Below are 24,285 nucleotides of genomic sequence, written 5' to 3'. Positions count from 1 at the left end.
ACTCAGATGTGATGCTGCATAAAGTTTTTTGAGATATAAATAAGTTTTCTTTTGAGCAATGTAAGGTAGAGTTAACAGAACAGCCAGTTCTAGCCTCCACTTCTAGGTAGGTGGACCTAGGGTAAACTATAATTTGAATATCTGTGATATTCTCTGCCATTTCATAGGTTGACGTCCTAATAACTAAGGATTAGGTCTTTGATTAACAGTTCTACCAACCCACTACTCATGGGGCCAGACTTGTATTTCCCAAAGGAAATAAAGTTCCATTATAAAACTGAGGTAGGGGGGGATGAAAAGGTGATGCTTTGAGAATGAAATGTCCCCAGTGGGCTTGCATGTATATTGGGAACATGTACTGCCAGTTAATGTGTTTTAAGGAAGTGATTGGATTCTGAGGGCTTTACTTGATCAATTCTTGTTGTATTCATAATTTGATGGTATTATTAAGAGGTTGGGAAAAAATAAGAAGTGCCGGGGCCTACCGGCAGCAAATTGGGGTTCCTGAAATAGGGGGCAGGGACTGGAAAAATTAGAAGAGAGACAAACACATCGAGTCCGGGAGGTCTGCAGCCCAGGCAAAAACTGCCGCCGCCCCCGTTTATTCTCAACTCAAAGCTTATATCCCTTCTTGAGACCAGGGCACTGACAGGTGTTACATCCAGATGGTTAATCAGGGAACTGTTGGGGGTTACATTCATATGGTAAATCTCAGATCAATTGAACAGGAGAAGGCCAAAAAACAATAAGACAATCAAGCAATTATCTGATGCAAATCAAAGTACAGTTTGATTCCACTCTTGCTCCCAACAAAGAAGTAGGGCTTACTTAGAGCAAAGTAGTTCATTGAAATGGTTACTTTCCTCTTATTAAGCTATTTTTTCAGCTATTTGTCACAGTGACAGGAAGCTGACACAGAAGGCTAGCCTAACTGGGCAGTTACTTTATTGCATAGACTGTGAGAGAAACAGCAGGTGAGAGGTACCTAAAGCAATGAAAGAAAACTACAGGAGTAAGATGAAAACAAGGAATCATTAAGTGGCAATTTCTACCATTTCTAGCATGTTCTATTGAGGCGGTACATGTCTTAACCTATGACATAATGACTAAGGAGGAAGTAGACAAATTTATAAAATCTTGCCTTGCTAGCACAAGTTAGTATATAATGGCACTTCCTGATTTAAAGGGATGCTTTCCTAAACATTAACTGTGAGAATTTTGCTGGCTCCCATACAGTTTGTTGAAATGTTATGTAAGGCATGGTGTGACAAAGCAAGATGTAACTAAAGTATTTGGTGTAGATAGGAATTTCTGTTTACAGAGATCTGAGAACTGGTAAGATAAATGATCTTTATGACCTTCCAGAAAATCCTGCCTTTTGTCCTGATCCTGTTGCTCAACCAATGTTATTGTGTCTTCTCCCAAGCTTATAATTTAAGGATGAAATGAAGGGTGATCTCATGGACATTTGTCTTAAAAAAAAGCCCTCATAATCTCTTTGGATATTTGGCTAATACTATCCTATGTTACGTAGTTGAACACTGGTGGCTCTTGCCTATAAATCCTAGTTACTTGGCACACTGACATCAGGAAGATCCCAGGTTGAGGCCAGCCCAGGCAAAACAATTCTTTCAACCAATAGTTGGGTGTAGAAGTGCACATCTGTCATCCGGGCTATTCGTGGGAAGCCACAAGAGAATTGTAGTGTAGAAAAGTCTGTAAGATTCTAACACAGCAGTAAGTACCTGGGTGTGGTGGCACACACCTGTCATATTCGTTATTAAATGGAGTGAATGGCAGAAGGATGGAAGTCCAAGTACATGCCCAGCAGGAAGTAAGACCCTATCTCAAAAATAACCAGTGAATAGAAGGGCTAGAAGAGTGGCTCAATGGGAGAGAGTGCATCAGCCTACAATGCAAAAGGCCTTGAGTTCACGCGCAACTACTGCCAGAAATAAGAGCCATTACAGTTTATTTTTTATTTTTTATTGTGATTAATAGAAGGGTTACATTATATTCACCAGAGAGAAGGTGCATAACTTCACAAACATTGACACCCTTTCTCATGACATGGTCCCCATTTCCCTCCCACCCTCCCCCCGCTCATCTTGATTTCCCCCCTTCCCTACCCAATTTCAAATAACCAATTAAGCACATATAAAATATATCAGATAACAAGGTGAAAAATTGTAACAATATGAGATATCCAAGGGATGGCAAAAGAGATGAGAGATAACATAATACATTAAGGACAACAGTCATTCATTATATGGCTTTAAAGAGAGATTTTGAGTGGGAATTTTAAAGTGCTGAATTGTCCTTAGCAGGACCAGAATTGTATGGGTTACTTTTATTATAATAGAGCATGTACTAGAGAGAGAGTAGATTTTTTTTGATGTAGGAATATGTCTAATTATTTCAAAGGATTTGAATTACTCTGGTTATGTAATTGTATTGCTCTAATTTTGTGTGTAAGGATATTTAGCAGTGAAAGTAGGTGCAGAGAGTTAGGTGTAATACCCTGCTGCTTGCTGAAAAAGAGGGGAATCTTGGAACATTTGCTTGGTTTGGCCTGTACATGTGTAAAGAAACTGCACTGCCTTTCAAGTTGGTCATCCTCTTCCCTGCTATAGACACCAATTCAAGAACAGACCTGACAAGTCCTCTTCTTGATGCTGGTCTTCATCCTGGGGAGCTCAAGAAATGAACAACTGAGAAACTGAAATCAGTCCTCCCCATGACTGGGAAGCAAATGGGAATGGGGTGTGATGGTGTGGGGGCAGAGAGAGGGGAGGAGGATAAGGGTGGAAGTAGACCTTTCTCTTGGTGCCTTTTGCACTTTAAAAGCAATGTTTTTCTATTAGTGGAGGCAGGACTTGCACAAAGCATAAGTGAAAACTTGGAAGTTAGCTTGAAATGCTGCTGATTTTGTGATTGTTCATGTATATGTCTAGAGAATTTTACTTTTTTAACTTAGAAGATATTTTAATCCAGAATACCATAGCTATCACGGTCTTAAATGTGCTTTTCTGTTTCTTCTTTTCTTTGTTTTTATTTTTGGTGTTTGCTAGGCCCTAAAGAGATACACCACCTTTGTTTCACCTTACAATGGAATTTAAAAAGTCACCTGATGGTGGATGGGGCTGGGTGATTGTGGCTGTCTCCTTCTTCACTCAGTTCCTGTGCTACGGATCCCCACTTGCTGTTGGAGTATTATACATAGAATGGTTGGATGCCTTTGGTGAAGGGAAAGGAAAAACAGCTTGGGTCGGATCTCTGGCGAGTGGAGTTGGATTGCTTGCAAGTAAGTGGAGAAATTTATGCCTATTTGTATCTGTTAATTACTTAGTTATATTTGCTTTATCATTCACATTGCACAAGGCTGAGATAGTGCTAATTTTTTTTAGAAGAGTATATATTTTTCTGATGTCATTGAGATTACAATACCATTGTTTTGCTGCAATAAATTGGTGTGAAATAATAGAAATTCTGTAATAGTACTCCATTGTTTTGTTCATTAATTTCTGTTTTTCCCTTTCCAACATTTTTTATTAGCATCAATGTGTTGTGCAAGGGGTTATCATCTTGACGTGATATGATGTACCTTAATCAAACACCTCTGTCTTTCTCTTTTATTCTTCCCAAATCAATTTCATTTAGCTTCATTATTTCATTTCATACATGTACATGGAGTATTTTGGCCTATGTACCCTCCTTATTCTTTCTATTGATCCCCACCCATGAGTACTCACAGCCAGACAAGATCTGTCTTACAGTGCTTTGACTGATTAGGTGTGTTATGGTTCAGTTTTCACTGTGGTGTTTCATATATGCAAATACTACTTCAATTAGATTGACTGCTTCTTGTCCTTTCACTTTCCCCATTCCCCAGTACTTCTGTTATTCAACAGCAATCAGTGAATTCCATTTTGTTGTCTTCATTTATAGATACGATGTATTTCTGTATTTCTCACCCTCTATCATCCTTTTCACCTGTGTCCCCAAACATGTTCTATATATGTGTGCATGTCTCAATGATCCTGTGTGAGTTAACATCTATGTTTATTTTTAGGTCTAGCATTTATTCATGTACTTACTACTATATGTCAGCTAATGTGTAAGATGCTAGAAATGAAAAGATGTACTGAAAAAACATGGTTCCTGCTCTTCAGGGCCACACTGCCTAGTGAGGAACATACATTGGTGAACTCAGACAAGTCAGGGAGATGAAGGTATTGTGGCAGGTATGCCTAAGCTATGTGGGAACCCAAAGGACTGGATGTTGTTCCCCAATCCTCTGAACTCTTGACTCTTCTGATTCAACTACACTGGGATCAAATCACAAGCCCTACTTTGACGACTTCATTAGAAAAATATGACCTAGTAAAGCATAATCCTGTCTTACAAAGGTGTGGTACTTTAGGGTTAAACTTATCGAATTATATGTAAGATGTATGTGTTTGGGTTTGAGTGTCTTCACAAATAATATTTGGATAAATGGCTATATATGACACAGTAGTGATTTTTATCATCTTTATAAAGAACAGCAGAGGACTTTCATTTCCCTTACCATTAACCATATGTCACTTCCATCTTTGGAGTCATTGTATTAATTCTGCACTGACATTTAACTTATTCCCTAACTTACTTGGTTTTATTTAAGCACTAATGGGTTATTCCAGATGAAAACAGTAGACCCAGATTCTCTTCCTGTGTGCTTGGAACTTGTGACTCCTTGAGCAAATCACAATTACTATTCTTGTGTTGTTTTGAGCTCTTTTGGCAAGGCTGAGGATCAAACCCAGCGTCCTGTATATGCTAGAAAAACTCCATACTCAGCTGTAGCCCAGTCCTCGCTTTTTGAGACGGGGTCGCATTATGTAGCCCACTATGTAGCTTTGAACTAATTGTCCTCAACTTCTTGGATTACAAGAATGAGCCACCATAGTCACCTAGCATAATCTCTGTTTCTGTGTATCTTGACCTAGTGGTAAGAGTGCTAGCTTAGCATGCACAAAGACCCAAGTTTGATTCTTCAGTACCACATATATAGAAAAAAGTTGTAAATGGTGCTGTGGCTCAAGTGGTAGGGCACAAGCCTTGAGAAAGTCCAAGGACAGTGCTCAACAAAAACAAAATAAAACCAAAAAACAAGATACACAACACACGCACACACACACACACACACAATGCTAGAGCTTCTGGCCATGCCAAATAAGATAACTAAGCATAACTAAACAAATGAAAATAACATTGCTATTATGGTCTCAAGAGAAACAGGAAAAGTTGCCCAAGATTTATTTGGAGTTTTTTTTTTAAAATAGGGATTATTTGTTTACAAAGATCTCAAAGTATAAGTCAGTATTAATTTTATATGTCCATAAAGGAACTGAAAATACACTTTTGCTTTCTAAAAAACTACCTGTAGAGAGGAATTTGTGTGTGAGTGTATGTGTGCCAGACACTGGGGTTGAACTCAGGGTCTGGGTATTATCACTAAGTTCTTCTGTTCAAAGCTAGAGCTTTACTACTTGAGCCACAGCTCCACTTCCAGCTTTTTTTTTTTTTTTTAATGATGATGGTGAATTGGAGGCTGGTTACTTTGAACTGTGCTCCTCTTAGGTCTTTGAGACTTTAGGAGGAAGAAAGAAATTCCTGATGCTGCAGGTATGGCACAGTGGCAACAGGTTTACTTGTTCTCATTGGTAAGATCTGAAATACTAAGAACAGGTCTACATCTGGTCTCTATCTCTAAGGCTGTCCCAGCCTTCTCCCTTTTCTATTTAGATTTCACTTTTTCGCCATTTGGATAACTCTCAGACACATCATTTGTTAGTCAGATGTTACCACCAGAAGGCTGGAAAGGGTAGTCCTGAAAGGAAGGGATTGGATGTGGCCATAGCCTCTGGTTTGAAGAAGAGGTCCATTAAAAGGTTAGCAGAGGTTTCAGAGATTAAATTGTAATGTCTGAGAGCTGATGAGCTATGGCCTCCCCACTCTGTATTAAGTGTTCCAAACCAGTGCTAGCTTGTTATGATTTGTTATTTCTCTTCAAGTTTTATATCACCTGAGGTGGGCCAGATAGGAAATTAGACTATAGGTGGACAGGCAGAGAGAGGGAGGTACCTAACAGAATCCCTGAAAGCAAAGGCCTCGAGTGCACAATTCAGGTGATCCTGAATTTAGTTGGAGAAGAGGGCTTTTATTCATCAGTTTGACTAGGCTGTGTTTCTTTTTTTGTGTATAATTTTTTATTGTGATTAATAGAAGGGTTACATTATATTCACCAGATAGAAGGTCCATAACTTCACAAATATTGATATCCTTTCTTATGACATGGTCCCCATTTCCCTCCCATCCTCCCCCTGCTTATCTTGATTTCCCCTTCCCTATGCAATTTCAAATAACCAATTAAGCACATGTAAAATATATCAGATAACAATGTGAAATATTGTAACAATATGAGATAACCAAGGGATGGCAAAAGAGATGAGAGATAACATAGTACATTAAGAACAACAGTCATTCATTATATGGCTTTTGTTTCCTTAGTTATTCAAATACTAATTTAAGTATTGCTGTAAAGGTATTTCACAGATGTGAGTAAGGTCAGCAACCAGTTAACTTTTAGAAAGGGAGTTTATCCTAGATCATCCGGTTGGATTTGATCCAATTTATTGCCAGGCTGGAAGGGCAAAAATAAGCTTTCTTAGAGGAAGAAAGCTTGTCTGAAAGCTGCAGCTTCAGCTTTTACCTGAGAGCAAAACTTTCCTTCCTGATGGCCTACCATGTACACCTTAGACTTGCCTATTGTGGCAAGTTTCACCTGGCCCGTCACCTGGCAATAAATCTCTGATACATTTCCTGTTGGTTTTGTTTCTCTGGTGAAATGGAAGGTGACTGAACTGGAGGACGACCTTAGTTTTGTGGTATTTTAAGATGAGCTTACGTGCCTTTGGGCTTCAAAGTCAAAGGCATGTATAGGGTCACTTTACAGTCAACCTAGTAGCTGAAACAAAGGGGCCTTTTGTTGTTGTTCTGTAGTTCTGCAGTCAGCACAGATTTAACTGTCTCTCCACCTCCAGCCTTCAGTGAACTTATTCTTAGGTAAAGAAGATGAGTTTGTGTGGCTGACCACATTTACTGTAAGTGCCAGCAGAACTGGGTTTAAGCATTAACCAGAAGCATTGTTAACTCCTTCAGAGAGCATTGAATCGATGCCTATGGGATTCTGTAACACTGGCCAATTTCCTGTGTACCAAATAGTTCCAGGATTGGAGCTACTACAAGGGATATCTAGTTATTCTATATTGGTATTACCAAACCAACCCATCAGCAAGAAAGTCAATCACTATACGGGTTTGAGTGTATGTCTTTTTCTTTCTCATAGTGTGCTTGAGATTCATACTGTCTGCTGGGGCATGAGGAAGCTAAGAGCCTGAGGGGGGGCTCCCACTGTGGGGTTTCTTCATGAGAGGTGGAGGGATGGTGGTGTCATGGGCCCGATTGCCTCTGTTAGAAATCATCATTCATGGCACATACACAACTTGGTTGCCATTATGCCTCACATACCAATATACCGTACACCAATTTATGAGTCTAGCGCGGCAGACCTTGCCAGACTTGTAATGTCAGGTCTCTCTTAAACAAATTTTTCCTCCCAGTCCTGGGGCTTGAACTCAGAGCGTGGGTACTGTCCCTGAGATTCTTCATGCTCAAGTCTAACGCTCTATCACTTGAGAGACAGCACCACTTCCTGCTTTTTCTGAGTAGTTTATTGGAGATAAAAGTCTTTCTTGCCTGGGCCAGCTTTAAACCATGATCCTCAGATCTCAGCCCCCTAAGTATCGAGGATCACAAGCATGAGCTACCAGTGGCTGGCTTCTCTTAAACTTTTGTGGGAAGGGAAGTGCAAGGAGATTAAGTTTTCTTTTGTTTTTCCCGAAGAGAATAATTTATTTCTCAAAACTACCTATTATGAGATGTCCCCTTCAATTCATGTGCTACAGGCTTGATCACCAACTGGTGACAGTATTTGAAGAGTTATGGGGAACTTTGACAGGTGTGGCCTAGCTGAAGGATGTAGGTCACAGGCTGTGAGAACTTGGAGATTCTACCAGTGAAGTACAAATACTGGTATACCCTTGACTAAAGATGGCCCTTTCCTACATAGGAAGGTCACCTTGTAGAACTGAACTCACAGCTCAGGGAGAAGCACACAGGGAGTGGTACTGGAAGAGGGGGATTTCTGCCTAACTGGCCAGATCAGCTGAACCTATTTGGCTGAGCCATGAGGTGACCAATGTACCCAGATCATCCTTACATCCTGAAAGGATGCATTTGAAAGGTATCTTGTCCTTGGTCTCTTCCTCTCTCCTTCGTGGGAGCCTTGGTGAACCACTGTTTTTCCACCATACCCTTCTACCATGCCTTACCACAAGCCCAGTATGTTTTTGGTTCTTTTGTCAAAAATTTGCCTGGGTTTATTTTGGGGACTCTTATTCTGTTTTGTGCCACTATCCTGCTGGGATTTTTTTTTGTTACTATGGCTCTGTAGTATACTTTGAAATCCAGTTTTGTGATACTTCCAGCGTTGCTCTTTGGCTTAAGAGTACCTTTGCAATTTGAGATCTTTTATGCTTGCCTATGAATTTTAGGATTGATTCTCTTTTCTATTTCTGGAAGGAATGGCATTTGGACTTTGATGAGCACTGCATTGTGGGTATAGATTTCTTTCAATAGTGTAGCCATTTCCACAGCATTATGTCAACCCACGAGCAAAAGAGGTAGTTAGATTTTATAACTCTCATGATAGAGGTTGTTCACCTTTTGGTCAAGCTTATAGCTATGAGTGACTTCATAGGAACAAAAAACTAAGAGTAGTCTCAACTACATAGCTAATTGATAAACCCAAAACTCTTAGAAAAATGAGAACAAGCCAAATCTCATACCAGCCAATGGAAAGGAATGATAAAGATTATAACAGAAATGAATGAAATAGAGACTGAAAAAATCCTATGCCACGGATAGTGAAGCATAAAGTTTGCGCTCTATAAAAAATAAGATTAGGAAATATGGCCAATCTGACCAAAAAGAGGGGGAGGAAACACCCCAGTTAATACACTTAGAAATGGAAAATAAACATCAGTGAAATCCAGAGGATCATGAGGTAATACTTGGAAAACCTATCTTCAAATGCATTGGAAAATCTAAAAGTAACGGACACATTTCTATATGAATTTGACCTACCAAAATTGAATCAAATGTAAAACTACTACTTAAACTGATCGCTAACAACCAATGGGATAGAAGCAATAATAAAGCATCTCCCAGTAATTAAAAGCATAAAACTTTATGTAGTCATTGTCAAAAATTCCTGCCAGACTTTAAAAGATAAACTAAACATCAAAACTCCTCAAACTTCTCCATAAGAACGAGAGAACAGCAGGTGTAAGTCCATAATTCTAGTTTCTTGAGAGAGAGAGATTGGCAGATTGTGGTTCTACATCACCCCTGGCAAAAAGTTTAGACTACCCCTGGCAAAAAGTTTCTAAAGATTCCATTTCAATCACTGGCTTGAGTACAGTAGTGTACGTGTCATTCCCAGTGACAGATGGAAGCTTCACTAAATGATTTTGCCATCCCTTAATTTCCTTATCAAAAACTTTGATAGTAATAATATTGTCTATCTTCCATCTGTACAGTAAGATTAAAATACAGTGAGGCAGGGCATTGTGACTCATGCCTGTAATCCTAACTATATAGATCTTTGAGATCTGATCATTTTGGTTCAAAACCAGCCCAGGCAGAAAGTATATGAGACTTATCTCCAATTAACCACCAAAAGCCTGAAGTAGAGCTGTGGCTCAAATGCGAGAGTGCTACCCTTGAGCAAACAAACCTCAAGGGTAGTTCCCAGACCCTGAATTCGAGCCTTAGGATAAGCATCTTTTTTTTTAAAGTGAGATTATACATATGTCTAGCATATAGTAAATACTTAGACTTGCTTATGATTATTTTGTTATGATGTTTTATTTTTTTTATTTTTGTAATTAATAAAAGGGTTACATGATATTTGCCAGATAGAAGGTGCATTAATTCACATACATTGATGTTATGTTTTAAGGGAAACATAATCTTGAATACGATGTACGGATCATGTGATTATGTGGAAAGGGGTTGAATAAGTGAACATTCTATTCATTTATTTACTTTTTAGGTCCTGTCTGTAGTGTCTGTGTCTCATCTTTTGGAGCAAGACCCGTTACAATCTTCAGCGGCTTCATGGTGGCTGGAGGCCTGATGTTGAGCAGTTTTGCTCCCAATATCTACTTCCTGTTGTTTTCATATGGTATTGTTGTAGGTAAGGAACCTGATCGCTTTGAATTTTCTAACTTCAAGAGTAGCACATCATTTTGCCATGTGAATCTTATTATTCAGTTACTATAAGGAATAGAAATGGTCTCTCATAATGTACTTTGTTAAAAGTTGTTGCTTTAGTAACAGGTCTCCCTGAATCTGAATGTTTGAAAGATAAGCAAATTTTAACAGTCAATATTAATTCTCCTTCAAGGCAACAGGAAGCGTTTTCATATCAGCACTCCTCTCTTCAAAGGAAAGGAAAGGAAAATGAGAGAGGAGAAATAGAACCTAGATAAACGTGGATAAGGTCACTTCTCACAGAAAGTGGCTCAGCAGGAGGTGTGCCTCAAGTGGTATGGCCTTACAAAGCAAGCACTAGGCCTTGAGTTTGGTCTCTAGTATCTCTCTCTGTCTCTCTGTCTCTCTGTCTCTCTCCCTCTCTCTCTCTCTCTCTCTCTCTCACAGACACACACACACACACACACACACACACACACACACACACACACACACACACAGTGGCTCTTTTCCTACTAGGCAATCAAGCAGAGCTCTATTGAGACATTTTTGTTGTCACAAACAGCTTTTTGAGTTGTTGAGTTGCCAGGGCCCAATCAAAAGTTATAGTGGGGCCAGGAGTTTGGCCTAGTGGTAGAGTGCCTAGCATGCACGAAGACAAGGGTTCCATTCCTCGGGACTACAAATATAGAAAAAGCCTGAAGTGATGCCCTGGCTCAAGTAGTAGGACTCTAGCCTTGAGAATGTGCAAGGGCAGTGCTTAGGTCCTGAGTTTAAGCCAGATAACTGGCAAAAAAAAAAGATTATAGAAGTAAAAAGCAGAATTTAGCCAAGCATGGTGGTGCATGCTTCTAATGATATTTCTTAGAAGCTGAGGGAAGAAACGTGATGGTTCTACAGCCTGGAATACAAATCAAGAGCCTGTCTTTTTAAAAATGCAGATTTTTTAATTTTTAATTTTTATTTATTTTTTCATATATTTATTATTGTAATTAATAGAAGGGTTACATGATATTTGCCAGATAGATGGTGCATTAATTCCCATACATTGATACCTTTTCACATGTCTTGGTCCCCATTTCCCTCTCCCCACCCCCACCCCTCATCTTGTTTTCCCCCCTTCCCTATCCAATTTCAAATAACCAAATTCAAATATATCAGATATATCAGGTAACACTGAGATACTGTAACAATATGAGATAACCAAGGGACAGCAAAAGAGATGAGAGATAACATAGTACCTTAAGAACAACAATCATTCATTATAGAGCTTATGTTTCTATATCCTAGAGATCCTTTCATTTATCGTCCTACTATATGGCCTTTTGTATCAAGGTTTTGCTCTATTGCAAATCTCTGCTAGGAGAGCCCAAGGTTTCTACTGATTATGACAAATGAGGGAAACCTTTGAGCCTAAGTTCCTTTGAGTCTGGCTTACTTCACTTAATCTGGTTTTTTCTAAGTCTTTCCATTTCCTTACAAATGGGGCAATGTCATTCTTTCTGACAGCAGCATAGAATTCCATTGTGTATAAATACCACATCTTGTTGATCCACTCATCAACTGAGGGACATCTGGGTTGGTTCCATATCTTTGCTATGGTAAATAGTGCTGCAATGAACATTGTTGTGCTGGTGGATTTAGTATGTCCTTGTTTCTGGATGATTGGGTAAATGCCAAGTAGTGGAATTGCTGGGTCGTAGGGGAGCTCTATGTTTAGTCTTTTAAGGAACTGCCATACTGCTTTCCATAGTGGTTGAATGAAAGCTTTTACAGTTTAATAAAGCTGAACTGTGAAGCCGGGTTCACACCTGACTTACATCTATAATGTTAGCTCCTCAGGACACTGAAATCTGTTCAAATCCAGCCTGTACAGACAAATCTGATACTCTTAAATCTAATTAACCATCAAAAATCCAGAACCTGAAGTCATGGCTAAATGATACAGTGCCAGTCATCATCTTTTTAAGTTAGGGGGTCAAAACCAAGCTGAAGCTGGGTGTTAGTGGCTTATATCTGTAATTCTAGCTACTCTGGAGGCTGAGATCTGAGGATCGTGGTTCAAAGCCAGTTGGACAGAAAAGCCGTCAGACTCTTATCTCTAATTAACTACTCAAAAACTGGAAGTGTAGCTGTGGCTTAAAGTGGTAGAGCACTAGCCTTGAGCAAAAGAACACAGGAATAGTGTCCAGGCCCTGAGTTCAAGCTCCACAACTGACCAAAACAACCCAAGCCACTGTCTGTTAATTTCTGAATTCCAGAGACTAGGAGAATGTCAGGTTAGATGTTGGCTATGTGATCTTGAACAAACGTGTAAATGGCTCTTTCTCCTGTAAGAAGACAGGATATATAGGGATCTTGATAAAGACTACATGAAAGGAGGCAAAAATGAAATAAATACAAAAGTAAATACAGAATGCCACAATGTTCAGGCCAAAAAAATCACAGCACTACAATGGCTATCTTTAATACTTACTGTATTCCAGACATAGTTAACAAATCTTTCTAGTTTTGAAGGTCTTTTATTTCTTACAGTTACCTTGTGGCATTCTTTTAAAGAATTAGAGTCTCAGTGACTTTCCTGAACTTCTAGCTATAGAATAGACTTGTAAAGGTATACCTGGTAATTCAGTGATGTGAGGACAGCCCCGTGCTGCTGTGCTTATGTCCTCATGGGGAGATTTGTAAGCAATTGTATGAGTGGAGTCTGGAAGGACAGATAGGATATGGCCAGGTGGAGACTGGTTCCAAGGTGAGAAGGACATGAGAAGGATGTGCCAGAGCCCAGACACCCTCTAGAATGAGCTGCAGTGACTGACAGCAGCATTTTCGTACGTATTTAAGGAACTATTTTATGTGGTCCTTCCTGAATTCACATGATGTGAGGGGCATCATAGGGCAGCCAGCCTAGCTTGATAGGGGAAAACAGGAAGTTGAGACAACTTATTAGGTTGCCAGCATTCAAATTAGAAAAGATATTGTGATAAACTGAGGCAGTGGTGATGTAGAGAGAAAGAGAGAAAAGGAGAGAGGGAGGATAGGAGGGAGGGAAGGAAGGAGGGAGAGAGGGAGGGAGGGAGAGAGGAGGTGGAGATTGTAGAAATGCTTTTGCATGACGTAGTGGTGGTTCTATGATACTGAATGTACTTCAGGCCTTATTGTGTGGACCATATAGAGCCTTCATGTCTGATGAATTCCTCAACCAAAGAAAGCTGAGCTGGGTACCAGTAGCTCATGCGACAATCATACCTACTCAAGAGACTTAGATATGAGGATCTAGGTTCAAAACCAGCCCACTAACCTACCTACCAAAAAAGCCAAATATGGAGCTGTGGCTCAAATGATAGAGCACAAAACTTGAGTAAGATAGCTGAGGGATATTCCCCAGGCCCTGAGTTTAAGCCCCAGAAAAATGGGAGAGAGAGAGAGAGAGAGAGAGAGAGAGAGAGAGAGAGAGAGAGAGAGAGAGAGAGAGAGAGAGAGAGAGAGAGAGAGAGAGAGAGAGAGAGAATATGAGAATATTTAGGTAGTACATGTGATTGTCTGGCTTGATGTGTGAACCTAAGTAACAGAGAGAGTCTCCAAAGACTACTTGAGATGGACAGTACTAGGTTAGAACCATACTGGGAATACCCATACCATGTAGAACTTGTAAGTAAAACTAGGTGTGGGTGGTTCATGACTGTAATCCTAAGTACTCAGGAGGTTCAGATTTGAAGACTTATGGCCTGGGAAAGAAAAATCCAAGAGTCTTCATCTCCATTCATAATCAACAAAATACTGGGTTTCGGATATGACTCAAGTGGTAGAGCATTAGTTATGAGTAAGAAAGCTGAACAAGAATGCAAGACCCTGAGTTAAAGCCCCAGAACCATCACACACACACACACACACACACACACACACACACACACACACACACACACACCAAGAAAAGAAAACTTGGAGCATCTACTCAAGGAGGTTGAGGCCAGGGCAAGGTTTAACAGTAAAATGAGGATTATATTAAAGTATTTTGAAATAGTGATCCTTGACTACAAAGATGAATATGAAAGGTGATAACAGTCCAAGATTAAAACACTACTGGTCAGATGTCCTTGTGAGGTATTTTCTGCATAAGGAAGTGGTGACCTTTGTGAAACATTGTAGTTCTGGTAGGCCTTTGGAATAGTTGTTATTAGGCATGTGTGTGTGATACTCGTCCTCGGTGATTTCCTCAGTTTATTTATTTAAGTTTTGGTTAGGGAATGACCAAAGTAACTCCATTTTGATTCTGATGACTTTCACAGATGAGAGGAAAAAGGCCTGGAGATTTGAGGTCTCACCTAGGCCTGTGAAACACCACATAAAATGTGGAATAGAAATGATGGAGCCTGTGACATGCTTGAAAAACAGAAGCAATAGGATTTATAGATTTGAAGCCAGGTTGTGTTAAACATTGCTAAAAAAGAACAAATAAGAAGGAGGGGGGAGAACAGTATTTACATGTATTTAAGTTTCGCCATTTAAATAAAGGGAAATGATTATGTTTCATTCATACAAATGTTCAGAAGTATGGGTATTTAATTTTTAAAAATTTTTGTGCCTATGCTGGAGGTTGGTGTTCAGAAAATTTTCACTGTTAGATTCTGATCAAAACTGGAGATCAAGGAATGTTTTTAGGCAGTAGTTTTGAAATATTTATTTGTGGGGACCCTTACTTTCTTAGTTAGAACATCAAGAGGCTTTGAATATTTGGACTGTATTTTTACTTAGTCTATTACATTTTTATTTATTTATTACTAAAATTTTAGACTGATTTAAAAATTAAATTAGAAAGTTTTAAAATTTAATTGTAACATCCTAAATTATTTATTTGAAGAGTGTCAGTTCTTAAAGTAATGAAGTAATTTGAAAATATTAGCACATTCCATTATAAAAATAAGAAAAGTCCCATATTAATATTATCAACTAGCCCATTATAAAATCTTCATGTATTAGGAAGCTGTCAAATTTGTGGTAGTAGGTATATTTTCTAAATTTTTTTTTGCTGGAAAGCTTGTTTTATCATTTGTGACAATTTCTGCCACTTGGTTCCTTTGTTAGTTTTGCTAGAAAAGTCTGCCAAATACTCTGCAAATAACTATTGTAGCTGTCAGACATTCTCTTTAAAAAACCCAACAGGGTCACATGACAAAAAATGGCTCATTTATCTAGCTACTAACATAACTGTTTAATTTTACTCTCAGTAAATGGCAATAAAATTTATTAGGTATACAGGTTGATACAAATACCTTGTTGTATGATAAGGTGTTTCCAATGTTATCCACTATCTCTTGCATTATCAGTGTAAATATATATATATATATATATTTAAAGGAAATATATACTTAAAAAGAATATATATATATATATTTGTGAATTTTTTTTAACTTTGTAGACCCCATGAGCAATCTCTGAAATTGCTGAACTCAGATGCAATCTTTAATCGTTGCTGGTTTAAGATTATTCTAGTTTGAACCACAAACCTGTGGCTCATGCCTGTAATCCCATCTACTCAGTATGCTAACATCTGAGGATCATAGTTCAAAGCCAGCCCATGTAGGAAAGTTTGTGAGTCTTATCTCCAACTAACCACCAGAAAACTGAAAGTGGTTCTTCATCTCAAGTGGTAAAGTGCCCAGGCCCTGAGTTCAAGCCCCAGGGCTGACCAAAAAAAGAAGAGTGCCCTGCAGAAGATACTTGATTGTTCTCTTTTCTTTCACATTGAGATCAATGTGTTTTAATTCATGTTGTGTCTTCTTATGCTTAGGTCTCGGATGTGGTTTATTATACACTGCAACAGTGACCATTACGTGTCTGTATTTTGACAGCCGCCGAGGTCTTGCACTTGGTCTGATTTCAACAGGTACATTTTCAAACTCAGTATCTATCATGCTAGTTAGCCTTGTAAATAAAGTTGAAAGTTACTAAACCTAGATATGTTCAACCATTACCCATCAAGCAAAAAAGGATTTTTATACTCTACTCTTAGAAAGATTTATTTTTAACCATGGATATTGGAAACAACTTTCAAAAAAGTCTTGACATGTATATGAAAACCTTGTAGTATTGGATGTTCAGTGTAATATATAAAAGAAATATGCTGAGCCCACTACATTGAAAGTCACTACTTCTTTTTCCAAGTTTTTCCATTTCCTTTAATGGTACAATAGCATTCTTTGATGGATGAGTAGAATTCCATTGTGTGTACATACCACATTTTCTTGATCCATTCATCCATTGAGGGACATCTCAGTTGATTTCATATCCTTGCTATGGTAAATAATGCTTCAGTGAACATGGTTGTTCTGGTGGCTCTAGTGTGGCCTGGTTTGTGGTCCATCGAATAAATGTCCAGGAGTAGAATTGCTGTGTCACAGGGAAGCTCTATGTTTAGTGTTTTAAGGAACCTCCATATATTTTCCAGATTCATTGAATGAGTTTACATACCCACCAATAGTGTAACTGAGTTCCCTTTTGGCCACATCTCCACCAGCATTTCTTATTTTACTTTTCCTGTAATGATCATTCTAACTGGAGTGAGTTAAAGATCAGCACTGTTTTGATTTGCATTTCTTTATGGACAGTGACGTTGAACATTTCTTCATGTGTCTATTGGCCATTCTTTTTTCTTCTTCTGAGAAGTCTCTAAGTTTTTACCCCATTTGTTGATTGGATTGTTGAGTTTTTGAGAGTTTATTGGGGGGTTAATCTATAAGTAGCACACTGAAATACATATAAATATATTTATATGCATATTCACTGGGACATGATTAATTACACAGGACTCTAGACATTCACACACTGAGGCCAGAGATGGATATGCACAGGAGTGGTTGACAAAGACTCAACAATTATGTGCAGATGAGCACATGAAATAATATTCTGTGAAATGAACTCCAAGAAAGAAGCAAGAGACATTTTTTTAGTTGCCATTGTTGTTGCTGTTTTTGTTTTCTTTTCATTGTATTGTTTGTTACTTTGCATTTAGGAGGGTAAGAAAGGGCACATAAAAGGTGAAACAAGAATGAACAAATACAATAGTAATATTCATTAGACACTAGTTGGAAAATAAACTGGATATCTTGCGGTTGGGGACAGGAGAAAAAAAAACAGGAGAGAATGACAGAAGGGCAGACATTGTTCAAGAAGAATTGTACTCATTACTCATTATCTGATTTATGTCACTATAACCCTCTATATTAACTCTACTAGAATGATAAAAAAAGAAAAAATAAAAGAGGAAGGGAATGCAAGCCAAGAGTGGTGGTTCACATGTATAATCTCAGCCTTTGGATGGCAGAGGCAGGAATTAACCAAGGCAAGAGTATATCTCCTACTGTTTCAGGTCCCTTGAGCAGAGTTTGATGTTCTCGCTCCCTGTAATAGTATATAACCTGCACATAGTTATAGGGTTTTTTTTCGTAAGATTAATAGTTTTATAATCTACAAATCTTATCAGGTAATTCTTAAATAACTCTCCATTACTCTGGAAGAATTCCAACAACTTTCTTAGACTTTATCATAGGATGTGGGCTTAAGATTATCATTTGCCCTGTCACACAATTAGTGAATCAAAAATGCTGTATAATTATCTGTGGATTATATGTAATGGTGCCAACAACTGCATGGACTGGTTGGTGAACAATGGGAAATTGTTTTCTCAAGTTAAGATCCAAATATTAAGAGCATTTTTAAATGTCAGTTGGTGTGGCACCTTATTAAAAACTTGTACAAAGAAGTAATGAAGGGTAAAAATGACAAGTGGAGCTAATTATCCAGTGAGTGGTTCATGACAGCAGTCCTAGCTACTCAGGATACTGAGGGTTTGAGGATCACAGTTTGAAGCCATCCCAGGTAGGGAAGTCAGTAGGGTTCTAACTCAAGTAATAGAATACTAGTCTTAAGCAAAAAAAAAAAAAAAAAGGCCCTAAGTTCAAGCCATCAATACTGACACAAAACAAAAAAGACAAGGACAAATGAACAAGCCATGAGTAAAAGCCACACAGAAGTCTGTGAAACCTCCATGTGTAACAATGGTTTCACTGATTTAAAAAAAGTTTTTGTGGTTATAGAAAAATGTGCCACATTTACAATGATGGAAGGGGATTAAATTTGCTGTATGACTTCTCAGTAGGTAGCAGAGACTCTCCTCGAGTAGCCATCAGGAGATGGTATTTTAACTTGAAGAGGCAGGGGTATTTGGTTATTGGCAAGAATTTTTAAGGAGATTGTAATAGCAAGCATGTAAAATGTATAATCATCTTATTTTGACTTTTTCTTTTTTTTTTCTTTTTGCCAGTCCTGGGGCTTGAATTCAGGGCCTGAACACTGTCCTTGAGCTTTCTTAAGGCTAGAGCGCTACCACCTGAGAGACACAGCACCACCTCTGGTTTTTTTCTATGTATGTGGTACTGAGGAATTGAACCCAGTCTTCGTGTATGCTAGGCAAGCACTCTACTACTAGGCCAAACTCCCAGCCCCAGTATTTTGACTTTTTTAAAAGATTTTTTCTCTGTTTTTACACATGATATTTCTCAATATACTTAAATTTTGAAATAACCAATTATTTTAAAAGATGCTATCAGAGCCAGCTGAAGATTGTGTAAATAAATGGGTCAACATAACCTGGTATTCCAGTGTGCTTGGAGGTGGAGGTGACAAAGTTGAAAGACAGAGTTATCCTGATACCTACGTACAGATCAGCATACCTTGTAACTGAAATACTCTATCTAATTCTACTTTGTTCTTCTCACTATTTTATTGATGCATTAAAAATATCATTCTTGTGATTCAGCAGTGAATTTGAGCTACCAAACCATTATAAATATTTAAAACTAAATTCTGTTATCCATCTCTGAGATGTAATATGAAAATTTGTCTTGCCAAAGGCAATAAATATATATAGTATGGAGTCTGGCATAGAATAAATGCAAAGAAAGTAGTAATTGCACAGTGATATTTGCTAAGAATATGAGCTCCTAGAGTTAGACTGTGTTGATATAAATGTGAATTCTGCTTAGGTTGTTTTTAGCTTTGTAATCTACAGCAAAAAATTTCAAGCTTGCTAGGTGTTGATACTTCATGTATGTTAGGTATAATAATGGGTACAAGTCAATGGAATCATTTAAAGGAATAACAAAACGGTGCAATGCAATGTATGTTGCAGTGCTAATTCTTAAAATGAGTGTGCTATTCATCTTAAGATGACTGTTGTTAATATACTTGTGATTTTAATACAAAGGCATATGCAAATGCAAGTATAAGTAATCAGTTGGCTTGCCATAGAATTATTGCTTGTGCTAAGAACGCACAAGACCAGGAAGAGCTTAAAACTAAACAGATTCCATTTCCTTTCTAGGTTCAAGTGTTGGCCTTTTTATTTATGCTGCTCTGCAGAGGATGCTGATTGAGTTCTATGGACTGGATGGATGTCTCCTGATTGTGGGTGCTTTAGCTTTAAATATATTAGCATGTGGAAGTCTGATGAGACCGCTCCAGACCTCTAGCTGTTCCTTACCTGCCAAGACAGCTATAGAAAATATACCAGATAGATACTCCATTTTCAGTGAAAAAGAAAATAACTTGGAAGAAAACATAAACATTCTTGACAAGAGCTACAGTAGTGAGGAAAAATGCAAGAACACTTTGACCACTGGTGACTGGACACAGGAAGCACTATATTCTAAAACCTCTCCAGCCATGGTACACATAAAAGAGCCAGAAACATACAAAAAGAAAGTTGAAGAACAAACATATTTTTGCAAACAGTTTGCCATGAGGAAGTGGCAATTATATAAAGTCTACTGTGGAGAAACACTATCTCTTTTTAAAAACAAAGTCTTCGCAGCCCTTTTCATAGCCATCTTTCTTTTCGACGTCGGAGGCTTTCCACCTTCATTACTCATGGAAGATGTAGCAAGAAGTTCAAATGTGAAAGAAGAGGAATTTGTTATGCCTCTTATTTCCGTCTTGGGAATTATGACAGCAGTTGGTAAACTCCTCTTAGGAATCCTGGCCGACTTCAAGTGGATAAATACCTTATATCTTTATGTTGCTACCTTACTAATGATGGGCCTGGCCTTGTGTGCAATTCCATTTGCCAAAAGTTATGTGACCTTGGCCATGCTTTCTGGAATCATAGGTTTTCTCACTGGTAATTGGTCCATCTTCCCATATGTGACCACAAAGACTGTGGGAATTGAGAAATTAGCCCATGCCTATGGGATATTAATGTTCTTTGCTGGACTTGGAAATAGCCTTGGGCCACCAATCGTTGGTAAGCTATTTATTTTCCAGTCAACTCAGTTAAATTGTTCTTACATATTTACATCTCCAGTTACAGATGTTCAAGTGGTAATAAGAGCATAGATTGGCATAAAGGAAATCTGTGTGGCATAATTCATGATAATAATTTATGTGAGATGATTTTGATATCGTTGTTCATTCTTGATTTGGGAGAAAGTCAAAATGCCTGAGGTAATTTTCATATGAATGCTAGAAATAAATTTTAATTTAGAGCCAGTTTACTGGGTACTATATACATATCCTAATCCTAAGTGCATAAAAAGTTGCAGTCAGGGTATGGATTATTTCTATGACACTCACTTTCTTTCTTATATCTTTTCAGGTTGGTTTTATGACTGGACCCAGACTTACGACATTGCATTTTATTTTAGTGGATTCTGTGTTCTGCTGGGTGGTTTTATTCTACTTTTGGCAGCCCTTCCCTGTTGGCACACATGCAGCAAGCAACTCCCTAAGCCAACCCCAGCAACGTTTTTGTACAAAGTCGCCTCTAATGTCTAGAGGAATATTGGAAGGCACTGTTTCATACCATAGAGCAAAACATTCTCCAGCAAATTCTCTAGAGTCATGACTATTTTCTTATAGGAAAATTTCTCTGTGGCTGATTCTAAATGAAAGACATTTTTAAAAGAAATCCTAACTTTAATGTACTGTATGTATAGCCTCTATCCCTTGGATATTTTTTTCCTCCAAGAAGCAGGACGATTCTGTTTGTACTGTTCTACATTACTCCTTAACATTGTAAACTTTTGACCATCCTCAGATGACTTTATTCTGTATACAGAAATATGGATTTGCTGCTGACTCTGTTAGTGCCACTGCAAGGTTGAAACTCTGCAGGGTCTCTTTGGTTTTAGGACTGATGCAAGCCTCCCTAGAGGCCAAATGGAAGAAGGCCATAGGGAGAATCACTGTGTTAAACTAGTTTGTCAGCTGGAAACTTCAGCCCTTTCATTTTTTAGAAATGAGTGGTTATGAAAACCTTCTTAAGACTGGCAGTGGAGCAAACTGATCACTTTCTATAAAGACAGTTTAAATGGACGTCCTCAGTTTTCTTTCTACTTTTTGTAGTTCGAAGGGGCACACTGCACATTAACTGTTTCAATTACTGAGGCGTTGGCCTAGATGCAGCTGAACTCCAAACAGAGGAGTAGCCAGGCTGTCTTTCTTTCCAGTGTGCCGCTATACCCTTGTTCACTTGTGCTTTTGTTAGCCGCTACTCAGCTGATGCTTCCAGAAGTGTTGATATTTTACCGATTACTAATTTGGAGATGCATCTTTTTTTTTTTTTTTCAATCATTCCACTCGGCAAATGGCAAACATCCATTTGCTTCAGGCACAATGGGGGTGAGTAAAGAGACCTTGACTTTCTTCTTGATGGAGCATTTATTTGCTATTGTCAGATTTTACCACTATCAAAAAGTGAGTGCTCTGTGTGTGTGTGTGTATGCGTGTGTGTGTGCACATGTGTATGTGCACACATGCAGACGTATATATGGGTAAAGGAAAAAGGACAATAAAAAGTTAGTACCCATATATAACTTCAGATAAAATGGGGAATCATAACCTAGGAAGAGAATTATATTTAATCAATTAATCTTTTTTTTTTCTAGAAAAATGGCTTTTAAACTTTGGTATATATCAGAATCCTCTATAGACTTAATATATATATGTATGTATATATATATATATATGTGTGTGTAACATACATATATATTAGCATACAGATATATATGTCTGGATTTAGGAGTTTCCAGCTAAAAATATAGGCTGTAATCAAGGATTTATATATATGTGTACGTCAACATTGGATTTAAACTCAGGGCCTGATATTCTTCTTAGCATTTTTTACTCAAGACTGGTGTTCTACTACTTGAGCCACACCTCCAGTTCCACAGATCTGTATTTTTAACACGTTCAAAGTGCTACTGTTAATATTGCCAAGGTTAAGAATGGCTATTACAGATTTGGTAATAGAGGGACTTCAGAATAGCCCAGTGGCTTAGCACTTGCTTGACGAGTGAGGTCCTGGGTTCACTATCCATACATGTGCGCCTATGCACGCATGTACACACATATGCACACACACATACACACAGAGAATGGCAATAAAGAAACAATTATTCTATTAAATTTAAAAAATATTTAAACCATGGGGTTAGGGGTTATATAAATAGCCAACTTAGTTCTATTTAGGCAGAAACATCCTTCCCATTGTGCCCAAATTATCTTTTCATTTCTTTTGAAATAAATCGTTTTGTACTACTCTGTGCCTTTCTTCGAAGGCTCTGGAAGCACTTTCTTGGCATGAAACCTCACAGCACCTATGTGAGGGAATGAGTGGGATTTTCATGTGGGAAAGAACACAAGCTCAGTCATCTTGCTCAATGAATGCAATAATGGGATTGCATTAGGCACTTTGGATTTCTTCTCCATACTCCAGACTTCTGGAAAAGGTTTCTGTACCTCATTCTTTACTTACTGTCAAAGTTAGAAAATAAAATAGATGACATGTAAAAGAAAAAGTCTATTTTTTTCCTCAAAAGTCCTTGTTATGCCATTATGGTTGAGATATTAAGTAACCTGAAAAAAATAGACTTTTTGGGGGGGGAAATTTTCCATGGTGGTAATTGTCTAAGTGTATCTTTTACAGTGTCTACTAATACCACTGTGCACTATCTGTTCTCTTAAGTTACAATAAAGTATTTTTGGTTTTTTTTTTGCTTTGCATCAGTGTGGTTGTTTGCTCTCCTCTTTGTTTTCTTTCTGGTTTTAGTGACACTTACTTGAATTGTAAGCATTAATTATCTGACTCTATAATTTCATTATTGGATAAGACCTATTCAAAAGTAAACTTGCTTAGCTACTTTGACCATTTCTTCCTCCCCACCCCCCAACCAACACATCAGACCTATAGACTGTTCTTGAGGAAAGGGGGACAGATTTCTCCTCTCTGAGGTTTTAATGACTTTTTGTTGTTTTTGTTTTAGACAGGATCTTCCTTCTCAGGAGGGGAAGATCAGGAAGATCAAGGTTGAAAGCCAGCTTTGGCAAATTGTTATTGAGATTTCATCTCAACAAGTTAGCTGAGTGTCTGGTTATGAACTTCTTACTCCATAACACATTGGAATGTGAAGGTCTGAGGTTGGCCTAGACAAAAGCAGAAAACCTCACCTGAAAAGTAACTACAGAAAGTATGGTTCAAAGTGCTAGAGTGCCTGCCTAGCAAGTGTGAGGTCCTAAGTTCAAAAACCACCAATCAACAATAGCAAAAAGAACTTATAATATGTTCTACACTTACTATTTATATCTCATAATAACCCTGTGAGTTAGAGATGACTCTCATTTTATAATACAAAGTATAATTGTCAAAATAGTATGATCATCAAGATTATGAAAGTACAAGCAATTTCCAAAATCAAAATGAGAAAGGTTTCTTTTTGTAGAAATGAAAGAAAATCACCTTGATTTTCCAGTGTGACTAAGGAATGGGACCTGCCTAGGAGGGTTGCTTCAAATTTTTCCATGAAAATTTAGCTTATTTAATTATTATGCAAGTAGTAATTTAGGGTTCAC

The 24,285-nt window shown here is 38.1% G+C and overlaps 1 protein-coding gene across 2 annotated transcripts in view; it reads left to right on the top strand.

Annotated features, from left to right (window-relative positions):
* Slc16a9 (solute carrier family 16 member 9) overlaps nt 1–22,395 on the top strand; it is a 42,553-nt gene extending 20,158 nt beyond the window's left edge. For both annotated transcript variants that reach the window (XM_090346377.1, XM_090346378.1), the window contains 5 exons: nt 3,072–3,304; nt 10,220–10,363; nt 16,172–16,267; nt 19,763–20,680; nt 21,032–22,395. In XM_090346377.1, coding sequence (XP_090202503.1) covers nt 3,109–3,304; nt 10,220–10,363; nt 16,172–16,267; nt 19,763–20,680; nt 21,032–21,210 — 1,533 coding nt within the window. In that variant the 5' untranslated portion in view covers nt 3,072–3,108 and the 3' untranslated portion in view covers nt 21,211–22,395. The remainder of the gene's footprint in view (nt 1–3,071; nt 3,305–10,219; nt 10,364–16,171; nt 16,268–19,762; nt 20,681–21,031) is intronic.
* Nucleotides 22,396–24,285: the final 1,890 nt, after the last annotated feature.

This window comes from Megascapheus bottae, chromosome 15 (assembly GCF_031878675.1).
Source record: "Megascapheus bottae isolate mThoBot1 chromosome 15, mThoBot2.hap1, whole genome shotgun sequence".
NCBI lineage: Eukaryota > Metazoa > Chordata > Mammalia > Rodentia > Geomyidae > Megascapheus > Megascapheus bottae.
The sequence above is the reverse complement of the archived record's forward strand: the minus strand, read 5'-3'. Positions and strand labels throughout refer to the sequence as shown.